General features: G+C 36.0%; 1 protein-coding gene across 3 annotated transcripts in view; it reads right to left on the bottom strand.

Moving 5' to 3' along the window:
• The window catches only part of FBXL2 (F-box and leucine rich repeat protein 2), a 56,379-nt gene that overhangs the window by 23,270 nt on the left and 15,326 nt on the right, over positions 1-17,783 (bottom strand). For all 3 annotated transcript variants that reach the window (XM_018075262.2, XM_018075260.1, XM_018075261.1), the window contains exons 2-3: positions 14,385-14,446; positions 1,048-1,102 (exon numbers count right to left, since the gene is read on the bottom strand). In XM_018075262.2, the coding sequence (XP_017930751.1) occupies positions 1,048-1,102; positions 14,385-14,446 (117 nt within the window). The remainder of the gene's footprint in view (positions 1-1,047; positions 1,103-14,384; positions 14,447-17,783) is intronic.

The following is a 17,783-nucleotide window of genomic DNA, read 5'->3' as shown; positions in this document are numbered from 1 at the left end:
CTAGTTACTATTCTGAGAAAACAGAGACCTTTCAGAAAACTGCTGACTTTCCACTATTAGGACCAGTCCTTTCCTTTACACGTGCTAATTTGTCCTTCACTGTTGCAGCAGTAGTTGTTCAAAGTAAAACAAAATAAAAAAGCCAGAGAAACACAAATATATGCAGAAAATTAGGAAAAAAAAGAACACCACATCCAATGACAGGTAGTTTTGAGAGAAAAATACAATTTATTCAATCCCTTTGGTTTTCTTATGCAGTTTTGTTGGCTTTAGCTGAAATCTGATGCTACCTGACTCACAAAACTTACTGAAGTTAGAGGCCACGGTGATACAGGTGTAGAAATGAAATAGTTACATGCTTAATTATACATGAAAACAAGCAAGCAAACAAAAAACCAATTAAAACCAAAACCAAACCCAACTGTCATTAAGATAAGGAACGAAAGCATGAAATAAAGTTCATTCGTGTTGTATAATAATACAGTTCATTGTACACAGTTGATGTAGAAACAGAATATTATTCATTTTATTTCAAGAAAAAAAATGAAGACAAGCTAAACATAAAAGCTTACTTAGCATGCTTTCTCTAATATCTTGTGTGTGCCTTTTCCCCCTACTAGTAGTCCATCTACTTAACACCTTTTGTACTTGGCAAGAAAATGATGGATGTAGTTCTTAGACACATGGTGCACATTAACCAAACTACATGGAATTTTAAGCAGAAAACGTGTCTGAAAAATAGTGTTATACAGCCACATGCTTTATAAAAAGCAAATGCCATCATGCCAAACTGGATTTAATCCTTTCTCCAGATACTGAGCATACACAACTGGATATCTTTTCCATAGCCTTAAAGTCTTGTACATAGCAACTAAGCCCACATCTAAATGTAAAAGTGGGACCACTGTAATTTCTTTTCATAAACAAAGAGTCTGAGAATTTATTTTTTTTTTCAGGAAGCAGATTGCAATAAATCCCATTATTTGCATACAATTAAAAGAACAGCATCCCAAGGAACAACAAAAAAACCTCAACAGAAATACGTACCTTGGAAACTTGTGCACAGCGACACAAAGTAACTATGTCCAAGAAAGAAAATATTCTAGAAAGAAAGGAAAACAACAACAATTAAAATGTTTAATTATAAATTCAAAATAATATACGAATTTACAGCTATGCAGTTCCACAGAAAGACACAAGTTACACAAGAAGCAAGCTAAATGCAACAAGTATTTTACCAAATTATTTTGGTTATTGAGACTTAAAGAATAATATCATAGTTATCATCTAAAGACAGGCAACAACAACATATTAGAACCCAGCAGATGCTGCTTCTGAAAATCTATTTTCTGTTCCCTCTCCATATTACCCAAACATGTATGCCTGATTACAAAATATTTTTTCTTCTTTTTAATTCAGAGAAACTAGCTTATATGCCTTTAATTGTGCTACAATTAAAGAAATAACTCACACAAATACAGATGAAGATTTCAGAGGCTGGTGAAGAGTAATAATTAGAAAACAACACATAAATAAATCCAAGTTCTAGAATCTAAGTACTAATACAAAGAACAATGACCCAAATTTCTAAAGGGGTTTCACAGTGACTACCAAGCCTAACACCTTCAGTATCTTTTTTTTTTATTATTATTTACTCTACAAGAAACAACTACAGTTGAAAATTTAGCTTTACTATTCTGATCATGGAACCAATTCCTCAGGGTTGTCAACTCCCAGTAGTTTTCTGAAAGACATTTTTCACTGTCAAAATGAATTTTGCTAAATGCCATTTCCAGACAATGATATTGGTTCACAGGATGTTCTCAGCAAAAAAGAAATCATTAACCTAAGCATAAAATATAGATCCTATTCCAAAATAATTTTCTATTACAGAGAAGGAAAGCTTTGAAATACATGAAAGACATTACTGTAATTCATTTATAAACTGCTACCTGCTTGCCAGTGAACTTTTTCAGTCATCAAAACAATTAACAGTAACAAGAACAATTTCATTTTATAGTGAGATATTAACACTGAGGAGCAAACAACTGGTAAGAGATGCTGAATTTAATAATGTGAAATTCTGGTTACTGCTTTTCAAGGAAAAATCTGAAGCTAGAGCTCAAAATGGATGCTTACATCTTAAGCACTGTGATTTTTAGCTGTGCTAAGAGTAAAAAATGTAATGAAAATACTTCTTAAACATAACCTTCTGGATATTTATTACAATCACTTCAGATAGTAGTTTTCCAATATTTTGTTGACACATGAAAATTCTTTCTCTTTTTTACCATACAGTAACACACTTTCTCAAAAACCTAAAAGCCAAGCAAACAGAAGGACAGATGTTCCTAGAAGCTATGAAACAACTTGTAAAACCCTGTCGATGACATTTATTTTTATAGCATCTATTTTGTCATTTGAACATCCTTTCTGAGACACTTTAAGAAACTTAGCAGCATTTAATGCACAAAATACACACTTAATGTGCTCAGAAAGACTGCTGGACAGATAAGCACTGAAAAGTGTTCTCTCTCTCAGTGTATCAATGATCTACCAGGACCCTCTTCTGAAATCACCCTTCTCCCTTTCACCATGAGGGAAATGTCAGAAGATGAAGGAGATTATTCTAGAGAGCTGCAAAAGTTTCTTGGCTTGTAGAAGCTTCCTCATAGAACCACTGTACGAGTGGAATCTGAGGATCATCTCAGATTTACAGAAGGACAAAAGACAGTTTTCTGTGTTATTTGTAACAAAGAAAGAACTCGTGACACAATACTCTTGCCTAAATGAAGAACATGACATGCTTTAAAAGTGATGTATCTCAGAAATAAGAAACAACAGAAGAAACTGCAAAATGTTGAAGAAAGGGTATTTTATACACCCCCACTACTATGAGTTGTCTGGCAGCCTGTCTTCATGTTTCATTGTTTATTGCTGTTAAGAGATTAACATTGATGCATGATTTCTGTTAAAAATAAAAAGGTAAATTAAAACCAAATGCAGACCAGATGTATTTATTTCTGCTTCATTCTGTATGAAGTGACTTTTCAAAAAGTCAAAAACTGAAAGTGGTTATTCTATGTTAAGGGAAAAAATACTGCAGTAAGTGTAAACATTTGTGATGCTTCTAGGTTTGGTGGGGATTTTTTGTTCCAAAGAAACTTTCCTGCAAGGCAGCCCAAGCTGTCCCCATCAAAACAGACAACATTAGGATGCATTATAAGCAAGCAAAAGCACAACCATTGCCTTTCAATTAAACGGTATGATAGGCAAGAGATGCCAGTAAATACTTTTACAATTCGAAAGTCATCTTGCTAATGTGCTTGAAAACATTTTTTCCACACTTCTCTATTTCTTTACCCTCTATAATACAATCTTACATGTGCACCACTAACACACACTAGCTTGTCTCCTTGCAGTCCCACAGAATTACTAGCAAATACTTACCAGTCAGGAAAACTACCCAATAAGACACAAGACTCCAAGGTTTAAAATCATTTCAAGTCTTTAAAAGACTTCAAAGTCTTTAAGAGGCTTTAAATGCAATCAACAAATTGAGATGGAAAACACTGACCTTGTCAGTCATCTGTCAGTGTCAGACACTGACACTGTCTAGCACTTAAGGTGAAAGAACATCAGCAGACACTTGTAATTTTAAAAAGTGGAAAAAACTACTGAGGGCAGCTGCAGGTTGTATAGTACTTCTGTCCTTATGACCAAAGCTACATAGACAGAAGCTAATGCAGCCAGCAGCAGCATTAAATTCCACTTCAGTCTTTGGCATGGATTAATACAAGGAAACTGGAAATTAAGTTAATAGATCCACAGTAACATTTAGGATCATTTATTATGGTTTCTAGTATCCCAGGCTATTCAATTAGTTATCCTGTATCGAGCTCAAGAAGGAAAATTCAGTTACCAACAACTGGGGCTTTTGAAGACTTTTCCTCCCTAGGCACACACTGCTCTGGACAAGTGCTTCATAGGTTTGGCCTTGGAGATCTTTCAACATTAACAGTATCTGCAGAATGAGCCTCATGCCAAAGGCACAAAGGGTTGTACGAGCACACAGTTCCTCAACTCCCTTACGGTAAACTTGTATTTGGCTAAAGCCTCACTTACAGAAAAGGATCTATTCTTTATTTGAAAGCCTTCGAGATGTGGAAAATCATCACCTTCTCTGTTAGTTGGTTCCACTGGTTAATCACTCTGTCAAAATGTTTCCCTTATTTCCAAGGTGAATGTCTGACTTCCAGCTCTATTGCTGTTTTCTACTTTTCTTCACCAAATTAAAGAGTACTTTAGCAGTTAATATTTTCTCCTCATCGAGTTTAAAAGCCACTTATCATGTCATCTTTAATTCCTATTTTAACAATCTTTTACTTCAGTTCTTTAAATCTCCTTTTCACTGCACATTATTTTTTCAGTATGTTTTCAAAGCCACTTCAGGCCACTGTAACAGCCTTTCTGACAGCATCAAAGAAGAATCTCACAGTATCTTGTCCATTTCATCATCACACCCTGTTCTGGAAGTACACAGTCAGACCACAGCTCTTTTTGTAGCATTCTTTAGTCCAGTATATCTATCCATGCAAAATTATTCTGTAAAATTAATATTGTTTGAACACACCTCAATTTATCATGTTATTGCCATGTTGTTGCCATGTCTTCATATGGGTAAACCATTACATTTGTTTTTGTGTCACCTATAACTTAATCCCCTTAAAACACATTGATATACTGCACATATACTGTTAACTTTTAAAATAAAACCATCAAATGTTAAAAGTCAAATGCCTAAGTAGAAATGTGTAATTCTGGTTGGTAAAGCCAACCCATTGTTTAATCTCAAAGAATGATATTGTCCAAGGACTTATTTTCCACAAAACCACAACAACTGTCATATTCCTCTCTCTCAATTTTCCATCAAATAAATCTATGGTGAATCTTCCAAAGCACACAGAATAGGAGGTTGAGATTTCTGGTCATCTCTCTCTTGCCTACAGGTGCTGCAGTCAGGATTCATATTCTTCTAGTATTCTGGAATTTTCTTGATACCCAAGATTCACTAAAACTCAGCGTAAGAGGGTCACAGACCTTCTTGAGGCATTTTCACTGCAACTTTTATGGTCCCACTAAGCAGAAGTGATGATCTAAGTGATAATTTCTATCATCCCATGTATTTCCACACATGCTTCATTATTCCCTCTGCTATAAACAGACTGTCCAATGTCTTTCCAAACACAGAGATGGTTGAGTCCTAATATTTTGTTTCCCTCCCCAGAGGCACAGAGAGAAACACCTATTTCTCAAAACCCCAACATTGCACAGTGTACCTCCTACAGAGAGAGAAATCGAATTGTACAAGAGTCAAACTGCTTCTCTTTTGCCTTTGTAAGGCCTTTCCAAACTCGATCACAGGAGAAATAAGCTTTTGAACTAATGGCCTGGCAATTACTCATTTTAAGTATTTTGATACAATGCCATATGGATTGATAAAAAGTGGATAACAATGCATACAATAAGTACCACACACACATACTTGACTTCCTAGAATTTTTGGCCCAACCCCCAAAATTTGGTATGACAGAAACACCTGGTAATTTGAAAAATCTTCAACAATAACATAAGTTATGGTTTTGTTTAATAAATGACTTATGAATGAAATTCCCTTTCAGAACTTCTGTTTTCCATGCTGTTTAAATTTATAGTGGTTTTGCATGCAAAGAATGGCAACAAATTTTATCAAAATGAAAACCAAAGTAACCAGGATGAGAAATGCCTCACCGAAGACACCAATCAACCAGATAATCTGCTTAGAAGATCCTTTCAACTTTACCATACTATCCAGTTGTTATAAAACATGCACACAACAAATCTGTTATGTCCTCCCCATTTTAGACTACAATTTTCTTACTGATTTGTACAATTCCTTGCATAGTAAATCTGCTGTCTTTGAAGTCCTTCACATGCAACATGGAAAAGCCTACATACATGGAAAACTATCACAGAAAGACAAAGTACAGCTTTCACAGATTTGATTTTCCTCTTTTAACAAGTTTTTCTCGGAATTTTCTGCAAGAATGCCCAAGTGACAGGGGAAGAGGGCATCAGCCACTCACAGTTCATGTTTGAACTAATAATGTTTGAATATACACAGTGGTAAAGTCTCATAACCACCACAGAAGTCTTGTCATATTCAGTAAATACAAAACACATTTACAATTCACTACATGTGGAAGGTTTCTCTTCACCCTTTGTCCCCCATTTTACTAAACACCCTACTGAGGTATGAGACATGAGGTATGAGTGTAGTCCAGCAGTATATACAATCACTAGAATAAAAATATGCAGACTAGAAACCACACAGATAAGCTAAATAATTCATATCCATAATCCATAAAAGTAGAATCTTTCATGAATAATAAATTATATAAATAAATTCATATCTATGTGATTACATTAACAATGCTAATGTTGGTTTACTTCCAAACTTCAACAACTTTGCAGCTAAGTCCTGTAATACCTTATTCAACAAAACCGCAAAATAACACTTGCCCTGGAAACATAAATAGCGAGGCATACTTAAATCTTAAGGAATCTGACTATTTTCTATTTTAAGAAAAAAACAACTATCTTTTAGCTCTGTCAGGCCTGTTTTCAGCAGTGTGTTACAAAAGGCCGATGAATGCCAATTGCTACATGAAACACACATGCACTGACTCACCTAATGCTTGACCTTTCAGGTCAGTTATTAAAACAAATCCCTTTTCACTAGAGAGGAGCTATTTTGTAAAGTAAAGCACTTAAACTGGAAACTCTGCTAGATGCTCCAAAACTCTCCAGTAACTTAATCCTGCAGTTTCCACTTATAAACTACTCAGGTCTTTCTCGGCTGATGTACATCACAAGCATTCAATAACAAACATGGCACAAAAAAACCATTTCTTTGCAAGCCAAACCTCCTTTTCTGTTGCCAAGATGCTTATTGCTACACAACTCTTGCATAAAAGTATCAGCAATTGCAAAATAACAGGCTGACTACAGGATCCCTGATATCTATTTTCAGTTGAAACAGAAATCAGTTTTTTCTACAAATAATCAGCTTTGCTGGATTCATTTTATAGAGGGCAGCATCTAACTTTTTATGGTCCACACATTACTTGCAATACAAGTAATACATTATTTTTAAAAAAAATTTACTTATTTGTAAAGTATGACCATGACCAACAGCAACATTTTCAGTAACTAATACTCTTAGTATCTGAAACAAAATGACAAATGATAAACTCAAAAAAGGCCAGTTCTGTATAATTTTCCAGCCTCAGCTAGTCTATAATTTTTTAATATAAATGTCATTTTTATGAAGTGATTTTATGCAGTACAAATTTGCAACTATAGCACATCTTCCTAAATAAAAGCAGTTAGCCTAATGATTCAGAGTGGTTTAACTTGCAGCCCACAGTCCCAATCCAACCTGCTGGCCATTCCAACCATCCCATGGTCTACTTTTATCCACAAGTGAAGGGATTATAATTTGGGCACCAAAGAGCCAAAAATCAACTATATCCACGCTGCACTAGGTAAAGATGTAGGCAAATTACACAATGCACTCGTGACATGCAGCCTAGGGATGCTCCATAAACCACGACCACTACTGCATACTTTGGTCAGTGATGGATTAGGATTCGGTAGACCTGATCCAACCTGCTACTGGCCTGGGGCATGACCTTGAACAAAAGACTTCTATTCCTGATGCCTGTGTCTGCATCGTGAACACACAGACAATAAAGCTCACCTCTTCTGTAAATACTTCACAAGTTACAGACAAAAAAGGTCTAATTATTTTTATATGTAGTACTGTTATTGAAACTGTCTAGCAACAATATTTTAAAAAAATTAATTTTTTTTTATAGAAAGCAGAAGTATCTTTTGATTGCCATTTTGCTTTGATGGCACTTTTCACACAGAAATGAGGAAGAACATTTCCCCCTCTGCCCACCAAAGCTCCATATAAAAAGCAGACTTCCTTATATCACTGATCCTTCTGAACATTTAGTTTTGATAATTAACAAATTAAGAAATTGAGTTTAAATAAAACTCCAGTTTAAAGGTAAACAAAGCTCTAAATGGAATTAAGTCTTCATTAAATAAGAGATTCTAAAGAGGGGCTTAACAGCAAAGAAAAGAAAAACAAAATGAAACAAAATAAATGGTAAAGTATGATTCCAAGAGGTGTATAAGTCATTAGTATATCCCCTTTAGCTGTTACTCCTACTTCGAATGCTTATTCACTTTTGTTTGTTCCACTGTGACTAATCCTTTGTCACAAGCATGTTCTTACTGAGAGATAATAACTGCACTTGAACCAAGTAATACTGAAGCACTCCATTTATAAGGAAGTCTCAATTGTTCAGGCAGAAACATTAAAGAAAGTATTTCCTTCACAAAATTCACAAATCTTACTCAGCACCTTGACACAAAAAAACCCCTTTCATTTCCAAATCTTCACTTCTTCATTAACACAGTATACAAGAGCACTGGTGTGTAATTTTCTGCTCCTAGTTCTTTGAGCCCCTCATTCACATTTTAATGGGAATTCCATCTGAAATATCTCTGCCCAAAACATTCAGTTTTAAGCTTCTCTTGCAGTTGTTTGTGAACAAAAACAAATCACTTAAACATATTAAATAGAGGATGGCAGCTACCTACTCCAATTTCAAAAGGCCAAACTGAATTGTACACATAATCATTTGCAAATGTTTAGCATCTCATACAAAGAAGCCAGAAAATGCGTACAAAGTGCCGACTGGTGAGGCAAAGAACTGAAAAATATAAACTTGCATCTGGAACTGATCTTGGTAAGAATTTCATAAGCAGACAAACAATACATGTAGCAGTGTAAAAAATAGGTCAACATGAGACCTTTCTCACATTCTGAAGGGGGTATGCTGACCACCAAGCTATTGATTGAGTCTTTAGTTACCTCAAACAGAGTCCAAGTTCTGTCCTGAATATGAAGTAAATCACTGGAAAGTTTTAAAACCCATTCCATCATCAGAATAAGTGGAAATTTTCCTAACCAAAGCTGATTAATCAGAAAGCGGTGACTTGTTGCATTCTCAGTGTATATTGGAAGTTAGATACACCACCTTGAAGGCTGAAAATACAGAGAAACTAAAAGACTATACATTTTAACATTAGGTAGATCATGTTAAAACAAGTAAAAATATTATCCATAGTGTGATATTACTTTTCAATTGCTGCCAAAGCACATAAGGATTCTGAAAGCATCCAGTAAGTCCTAAAATAATTATAATTCTGTAGTTTCCATCAAAATATTTAACTAATTTTCAAAGGCTTTATCATAGGCCTGTACCTATGGCTCATTTGGATCACTTGCTCAGTTGATTTTCCGATCACTGTTTTGGAGGTAAGGACCACTGGAAATGAGTATGTGACTCCCTAGGAGTGAGTCGTGCTTTGATATTATGCTGTCATCAGTCCCACTGTTTCTGCTCGCTTCCTGCCAACGTTAGTCTCCATATTTCCAGTTAACAAACCTCTAAAGGAGTTTTCTATACTGAACAGTGTGAATTAGGGCTGCTCTGCACTAATTCTTTGGACAGATGTACTTCAGGCACGCTTAATTAAAAGATTTACTTAATAAAAATTACTTGTATGAGGCACTACTAGAATTCGCTTTACAAAACCCACAGATTTGCTTAAATACACAGAAAAGAAGTTTTACTTTCATAAGCAATTCCTACACAATCAATTAGGTTCCTAATCTGTATGACTGCAGCTTATACACTTGTATCAATTTACCTGGTTTTAATTCTACTAGCTACATTGTAATTGCTTGGCCGGCTACTACAGAGGACTTTTAAGACATGAAAACCAGTCTAAAATCAAAATAAAAGATTGCATGTGTATTATAAAACTGGAATGTTTCCCTGAGATTGTCAAACACTGAACAGCAGCCTCAGCTACTCAGGGTGAAATATTACCCTGTTCAATTATACAAATCCTTGAAGTGTGGAAAATGAATCATGTCCCAGATGACAGATTTCTTTTTCTTGCCCCTTAAAAACACATCTATTGTTTGTTTGCTTACAAAATTGTTACCACCTAAGAACTCCTCTAGACAAAAGTTTATATTTTTCCGTTCTTCGACTCACTAGTCAGTACTTTATATATTAAGATACAGCAGAGAACATTAGCAGTTAAAATACAAATGAACAAATGTTATCTCTCCTTCTACATGCCAAAAGTACTGGCTGCATCTCCATTTTCAAATGTGTATTATTACTTTTTATCAAGCACAAAAAAAAATTAAAAATTTGAAGCTGATGGAAAGTCAGAACATTCTAATATTAATTAAATCCACTGCAATTTTTTTTTTGTTTCCAGTTATTTCCAAACTCATACTGTAACTTTAATAATCCATTGTTTTGGGAGTCTTTTCCTCAGCAATTTACATTAAAAAAAAAAAAAAAAAAGAGCCATTTTAAGGCTGTGACATCTTGCTGGAAAAGTTACCACTGAAGTCGTATTAGCCTGACCTGATTTCTGATTCATCTGATGATAGATATGGGTTTATGAATTTCAGACACCAATGTAAATCCACAACAAATGTCCTGTATATTCAACTGATGCTTTTCCATAAACATATAGGCTAAGAAAAAAAAATAAAGCTACGATCATCTGAAAACTTTGTCTAAATGACATGATTTATAGTACCACCTTGCAATTCTTACTTAAACATCATACAATTTAGCATTTAGTCAACCTTTCTCTTCTTGTAATTTATAAGAGCAGAGGGGAAAGAGCATTCCTTGCCAACTGACAAACTAATAGCACTGCAACAGCTAACAGGGGTGACCATTTCTCCCTTAATTTGAACAATACTACAGAACAAAAGTTTTAGAAGCAGCCTATTTCTTCCACAGGAAAAAAAATTACTCCTATATTACAAATGAAAATAAATGTCCATAAACCAGAAAAAGTTACAAATTAAACACCTCCCTTTCTCTACTCCAGCTATTCTACCTCCATAAATGCATAACTGGTCCCCCCAAACAAGAGTCTTCTTCAAAACCACCACTGTCCACATAGTCAGATATTCTCTTCCTCCTCTGCCAAGTTATCTGGGTCTACTCGAGAAGGAATAAACAATCTCTGGTTTCTTATCCTTTCAAATGAGTTTCTTACCTGAGAAGCTCACTAGTATAGTAAATGAAATGTGCAAGACATAACACTGCCTTGAAAATCTTCCAATGTAATTTTGATTGTTAGATTAATAATAACAAGAAGAAGAAGAAGAACTGCAGTATAAGACCAAGGTCTTAATTTGATCAACTTTAGCGTATACAACTATAACAACAAATGAGTAAATTTCAGAGTAGTAGTACTTTGTAAGTCTACCATCAGGAAAAAGTTTCTCATTTTTCAAGAAAAAAAATTGGATTGTTTGTTATATTCAGATTACATAAGTTTAACTACTTGATGCAAATGAGAACAAGACCAATTCTTGCAACAGAAGAAACTGTGTTTACATTTAATTTCCAGATATTTATAACAAGCTATTAACCACTCTTCTTCCATAGTACAACATTATGGTTTTTTTAAAAAGGGCTGTAGTGCTTTCTCACAGTGTTCATACATATCTGATGCAAGCAAACAACAAAGTGCATTTGATGCTACTTTCAACAGTACTTAGTATTCAGTTCCAGCACTGTGAGCAATGTTTCCACTGCAACTGGTTTACTCTCCTTTTAACTAAAAGGTAGACTGCTTAGTAAATAAAGGAAAAATAATTAGAATATTAATTACACTCAATGCAGCAATATTTAATCTCTTCTGTCATAACCATAGGACAAGACTATTTTAAAACATGTTGCAGCTTGAGCATAAAGTGTTTTAGGTGTTGAAAGACTATTCAGACTCAGTCTTGCAAAAGCCTTTATGTGCAGGCACATAAAATAAATTCTCCTCTGATAAAGCTTTAGACAGCCAGGTTTGTGCCTCAAAATTTCCCTAGGTATCTACACTCTGCAGGGATGAGAACTCAGATGCATGTCCCATCTTAACACTCTCTAACATGCTCTTCCACTGGCCTTGTGAGCTCGTCTCTGCAGCAGTACAATTTCAAAAGGAGGTTTACAGAGCACCTCTCCCACTCATCCCCTTCCTGTCCATTCCAAAACCTTGATGGTCAGCACAAAATTGTGGGTATAATGAAACAGGCACTTTATTTCTCTCTGGCAGGGCAGACTGAGTCCCAGCATTCCATATGAGATCATCATGTTCTTTACTGAGAAAGCTGACTGTCCCACTTCAATTTCTCAGATCATCAACTCTTCTGGCTACAGCTGCAATGCTACTTTAGTAAATCACAGTGCAATTGCAAAAAGCACATATGAGCACAAGAAATAGTCGGTTGGCTGAATCAGTTCTGTGTATGCTTGGCCTGGAATATTTTATTTTGTTGCTCCAGCCCCAGGAAGGCTTTAAACCATGCAACCATGCAGAAAGCTTCTTTAGACACTGCCACAACAGTTAGTGTAGTAGCAGAGACTAGCTGCACTTCAGTGGTCAAATACATGGTAAGCCTATATATCCTTCAAGTTGCTTTGTAAGAAGTTATCTTGAACACAAAAACTAACAGCTAAGCCCCTGGTCCTGCCCAATCACTTGTACACTGGGTTTTTTTTCCTGCTGACTTCTTTAAAATCACAGAATGGATAAGGTTGGAAGGGACCACAGTGGGTCACCTGGCCCAATCTTCCTGCTCAGACAGGGTCATCCTAGAGCACATGGCACAGGATTGTGTCCAGACGGTTCCTGAATATCTCCAGTGAGGGAGACTCCACAACCTCCCTGGGCAATCTGTTCCAGTGCTTGGTCACCTGCACAGTAAAGAAGTTCTTCCTCATATTCACATGGAACTTCTTGTGCTTCAGTTTCCGCCCACTGACTACTGTCCTATTCCTTGGCACCACCAAAAAGAGCCTGGCTCCATCCTCTTGACACCCTCCCTTCACATACCTATGGACATTGATGAGGTCCCCTGTCAGTTGTCTCTTCTTGAGGCTGCATAGGCCCAGCTCCCACAGTCTCTCTTCATAAGGGAGTCCTTACTCCAGTCCCTTAATCATCTTTGTTGCCCTCCACTGGACCTGCTCCAAGAGCTCCATGTCTCTCTTGTACTGAGGAGCCCAAAACTGGACACAGCACTCCAGATGTGGCCTCATGAGGGCTGGGTTGAGGGACAGGATCACCTCCCTCGACCTGCTGGCAGTGCTCTTCCTAATGCACCCCAGGATACCATTGGCCTTCTTGGCCACATGGGCACACTGCTGGCTCACGGACAGTTTGTTGTCTATCAGGATCCCCAGGTCCTTCTCCACAGAGCTGCTTTCCAGCAGGTTAGCCCCCAGCATGTGCTGGTGCAAGGACTGTCCCTCCCCAGGTGCACAAGGGTTTTTTTAAGAAAAAATCATCAGCTCAGTTTTAATAACACCATCACTAAAAACTGTAATTGCACCATTATAAGCAAACATTTATTTTTTTCTTTCACCTTAAAAAATGTTACAGTGGGTTGCAACAAAACCTATATGTAGGTATAGAAGATGGTGGTAAGCTGGTTCAGTTCTAGCTCTGGAGTGGTCACATCCAGTCAAGCAACAGCTCCACATTTGGTAGCTTATACTTTGCTTAAAATCAGCTTTCAACAGCCTGAGGGCATGAAGACATCCATTAGTGTGTCTCAGTCATGGGTTGGACTTTTTCATCTTGGTGTTGCAGCTAACTTCACAAAGATGATCTACTCGCACACCAGCAAGCTGATAATATTTATGAAAAACTGAATGACTAGAGTAAGAAAGATCCTCCTGGTGGTTTTGCTTTATATAAGACAGAGTAGCAGTAACAGTAACAGACAGTGTTTTTCACTGTGGTGACGTTTTTGGAAGCTTTGAAGTGGAATTTCTATTTTATTTTGCTGTTCATGACACAGAGTGTGAACTACACTAGAGAAAGAATTATAAGCTCTTCAGACAGATAAAAAACATTGTGCAGTATGGAAGAGGTCACTACCTGGTACAGCAAAGTTTTTTGGACATTATATTTCAGTTCTTTTTCTGACATGCAAGGAAAAGATCACTATTAAATGACATGTTCCATGGTATAGTATAATTTGAACACATTAAAACAAATCAAGGCAACAAGTTCAAGAATTCCAAGAACTAAATCAGGTATGTTGCTACGTATTTCAAGAGCATTTAAGAAAGAATGAATACCATTTGATAGCCTGCAAGCCACATAAGCAATGTACAACACTCAGATTTTTTACTCCTTAATACATTATGTAGAATTACCTTAACAGAAGTTCTTTGGGTAGTTTTTTGTTAATAAGGGCTTCATCATTATTTGAGAAAACCTAGAAACAGACAGAAAAAACACCATTTTAAAGACCAACAAGAAAAACATCTTTGAAAGAGGTTTTTCATCTTTTATTTAGGTGCTTAATGCTTTTAAATTACTGTTAAGGTCAAGATTTCAACATATTAGTTGTTAATATGATAAAATTATTTCAATATGCAAAATAAGGCCACACCTCCCACATACACCTGCTCTTCCCTAGTGCTAAGATTCAGCTGAACAAAAATTGTGGAGCAACTTAATAACCATGAAACAAGCAACCAGAAGCACACTTACACCACACAAAGAAGTATTTTAGGCAGCAGGGAAACCCGGAGCAATAGGAAGACACATACAAACACACTAGTTGCACAGTCCTAAAACTGGCCCACTTTCCAGTCATTCAAGTCACTCCCTACAGCGCAAATACTTTGGCCCAAATATGTGAGTGTAGATAAAATATAATAATCTATAGATTTAAATAATATAGTGCCACAGATAGGATAGCAACTGCTATATAAGCAAAAGAAGCATGTCAAGACACGCTACAAGAGAAACTGAAAATACCTGTCACCCAGAACTTCATTTTATTAACATATATCCTAAGAAAAAGAAAATGGAGAGACTAAAGGAAAACGCCGAGGGGAAAAAGCAGGTAATAGCTAAGATTGTATAGGAAAATGTTTCTACAAAAGGAGAAAAGGATCAGTCAATAGTAAAATAGAAAGACTGAAAAAAGGAGATGCTGACCAGCTTTATAACTTACTGTAAATATTTAGGTTTGAGAAATTTTAACAGAGGAATACAGCAATAAACAAAACAACAGTGAAACAGTGAACTGGAATTTAAGGAATGATGGCAAAGACTAGAAGATGTCAAAGCCCCAAGCAACCACTTTCCATGTAAAGAAAAGACCTTTATGGAGTTCATTTGCTGTACAAAATACCAGAAACAAAAACTAGAGAGAGAAGGATCCCAAATAAATAAATTTTCTGAATGCCAATAGGTAAATATGAAAATCATACAAAACAGAAACACGAAAAACAACTGGAAGGAATCTTCTCCCTTCACTAAGAATATGCTGTTCCTGACTCAAGCATCAGGGTATCATCCCTTGTTCATCCTACCATCCACACACATGACATATTTGGCAACTATCTGCTTTGTTCCTTGGTTTAAAAAAAAAAAAAAAAAAAAGGAAGCGCAAAAAGAAGGTCCATCAAAGCAAAGAATGAAAAAGAAGTCAAATATAAGCTTGGCTCTGTCTTCATAAAAGAAAGGAGACAGTAGAAAGTACATATCTGGGAATTTTGAAAATATCTCCCTCAAAAATACTATTAGATTTGAAAACTTCAACTTCCTTCTGGCCGCTGTCAAGAACTCTTTTTCTCTTCCAGTACATCCTAGGCTGATTCCAGGTCTACCTGCATTCCACTGTTTCAATTTTGAGACAGATTTCTTCACTCACTACCTCTGTGCACAGTTATCCACATATCTAAGAACAATAAAACTGTCAACTTTCAATAGGACTGAGAAGTTTAATCGAGTTTCCTTTTCTGGGAACTGGAGCAGCACAGTTATTCACAGACTAAGGACTACAGACATTGTAAGCATAAAACAACCATGCATATATATGTCAATAGGACAATTCCAGTTCCTTCAGAAGAGAGGCAATGGCTTTAAGCAGTTCCACATGGCTGACCACAGGTTAAGCTTTGCTCTGGTTGTGCTTTATATCCAACATCCATTGCTGTTGATATTTTCAGCCTTTAGGCTGAAATACACCATGTACATCAACACTGTTTTTAGAACTGGTTGACTGCTTCTGAGTTTGGCAACTGTATGCATGCCATTTTAATATTATATGCTACTCACAGTTAGCAGCTTCTAGCCTGAAAACAACAGAATAAATAGGGATTAATTTTTTTAAAAAAGAATAGTCAAAACATAGGCCTAACTGTGTTTACTGCAGCACTCATTCAGAAAAAGGGGACACATAGGCCATTCTCATAGAACTTAAGCTCACTAAAGAGCAAAGCGAGGAAGTATTCTTGTGCACTACAGGTTAAAATAATAAGTTGCAAAAAAAAAATGTTACCTCTGGGAAAGCACACAAGATTTGTGGTAAAACAAGTGAACTTAGATCTCATTAATTCTGGTTCAGAATCTGAACATTCAGTATCACAGACTACGAAAAATCCTCTTAATTATTTTCCAGTTGCAGATAATTCTTCAAAAGTTACATCATCTAGCATACACTTCCCACATATATTTTTAAATAAAGCTACTTTGTGGACTGCTATTAGTTTACATGTGTGCCCTCACTTTCCCTGTATAAAAGCTGTTATTATCCAGTTTTTCTTTACACCATAGATTCTCATATATATCTCATATGGAGATACATATAAATATGCTCACTGTGTGAGGGTAACACAACATTAAGTTGGTAAGGTATGAGGCAAGTTACTATTTAACACAAATAGCTATGATGTGTGCTCAAGCCTTTAGAGTATTTCCAACTACTCATCAGCTCCTGCATTAATAAGTCAAATCGCTACAAATCATAGCACAGTTTTATGGGAATAGTAAGTATTTTTCTACTCAGGTCAAGCTGAAATGTACAATCAAAGCTAAACATACAATCAAACTGGCAACTCTTATGGGAAAAAGGCTTATTATAATCTTTATGTAAGATGATAAATCTAAAGTTCAAGTTGGACAGACAAATTATTTTAAATACATGACAGCATATCTGACCAATATGGTTCATTTAGGAATCCCAGTTAAAACTGGAAAAAAATGCAGCTTTTACTACATACTACAAGTGTGTGATGTATTCAGCCCCACAAAGTACCACACCTACCACACAAGTCACAGATGAGGCCACAAACAGATTCAAAGCTGTTTTCCCTCAGACAGTAACTTTTAGGTGTTCTTGTACATGTTAGCTACAATTCTCGTATCATAAAAGATTATTTTTATGGAATAAGTACATTTAGAAAAATAAAGGTGTCTCTTTATAGTACTCTTTTACTCTGTGCAAGTTTATAAGCCTCTAGAGCCACACTGCATTTGCATCTCAGAAGAACCGAGAGGCTTCTTTAAATACGTTTTCCCCGAATGGAGAACAGACACGGGACAACTGAGGCTGTCATCTTCTAGATGAACACTTGTAATGTGATTTTTAATGCATGCAAGCAGAGAGAAAAGACAGAGAGTGCCAACAGGATAATATATTTATTCTTTGAACAGTTCCTGATAATTTAAAACTTCCATTAATGAAACAAATACCCTAGTACATTCATGTATCACTTCTCCGAAGAAAATAGTGCTGTCAATTTTTACTTCATTTTTAT

Source organism: Manacus vitellinus, unplaced genomic scaffold (genome assembly GCF_001715985.3).
Source record: "Manacus vitellinus isolate BGI_N305 unplaced genomic scaffold, ASM171598v3 scaffold_3_pilon, whole genome shotgun sequence".
Classification (NCBI taxonomy): domain Eukaryota; kingdom Metazoa; phylum Chordata; class Aves; order Passeriformes; family Pipridae; genus Manacus; species Manacus vitellinus.
The sequence above is the reverse complement of the archived record's forward strand: the minus strand, read 5'-3'. Positions and strand labels throughout refer to the sequence as shown.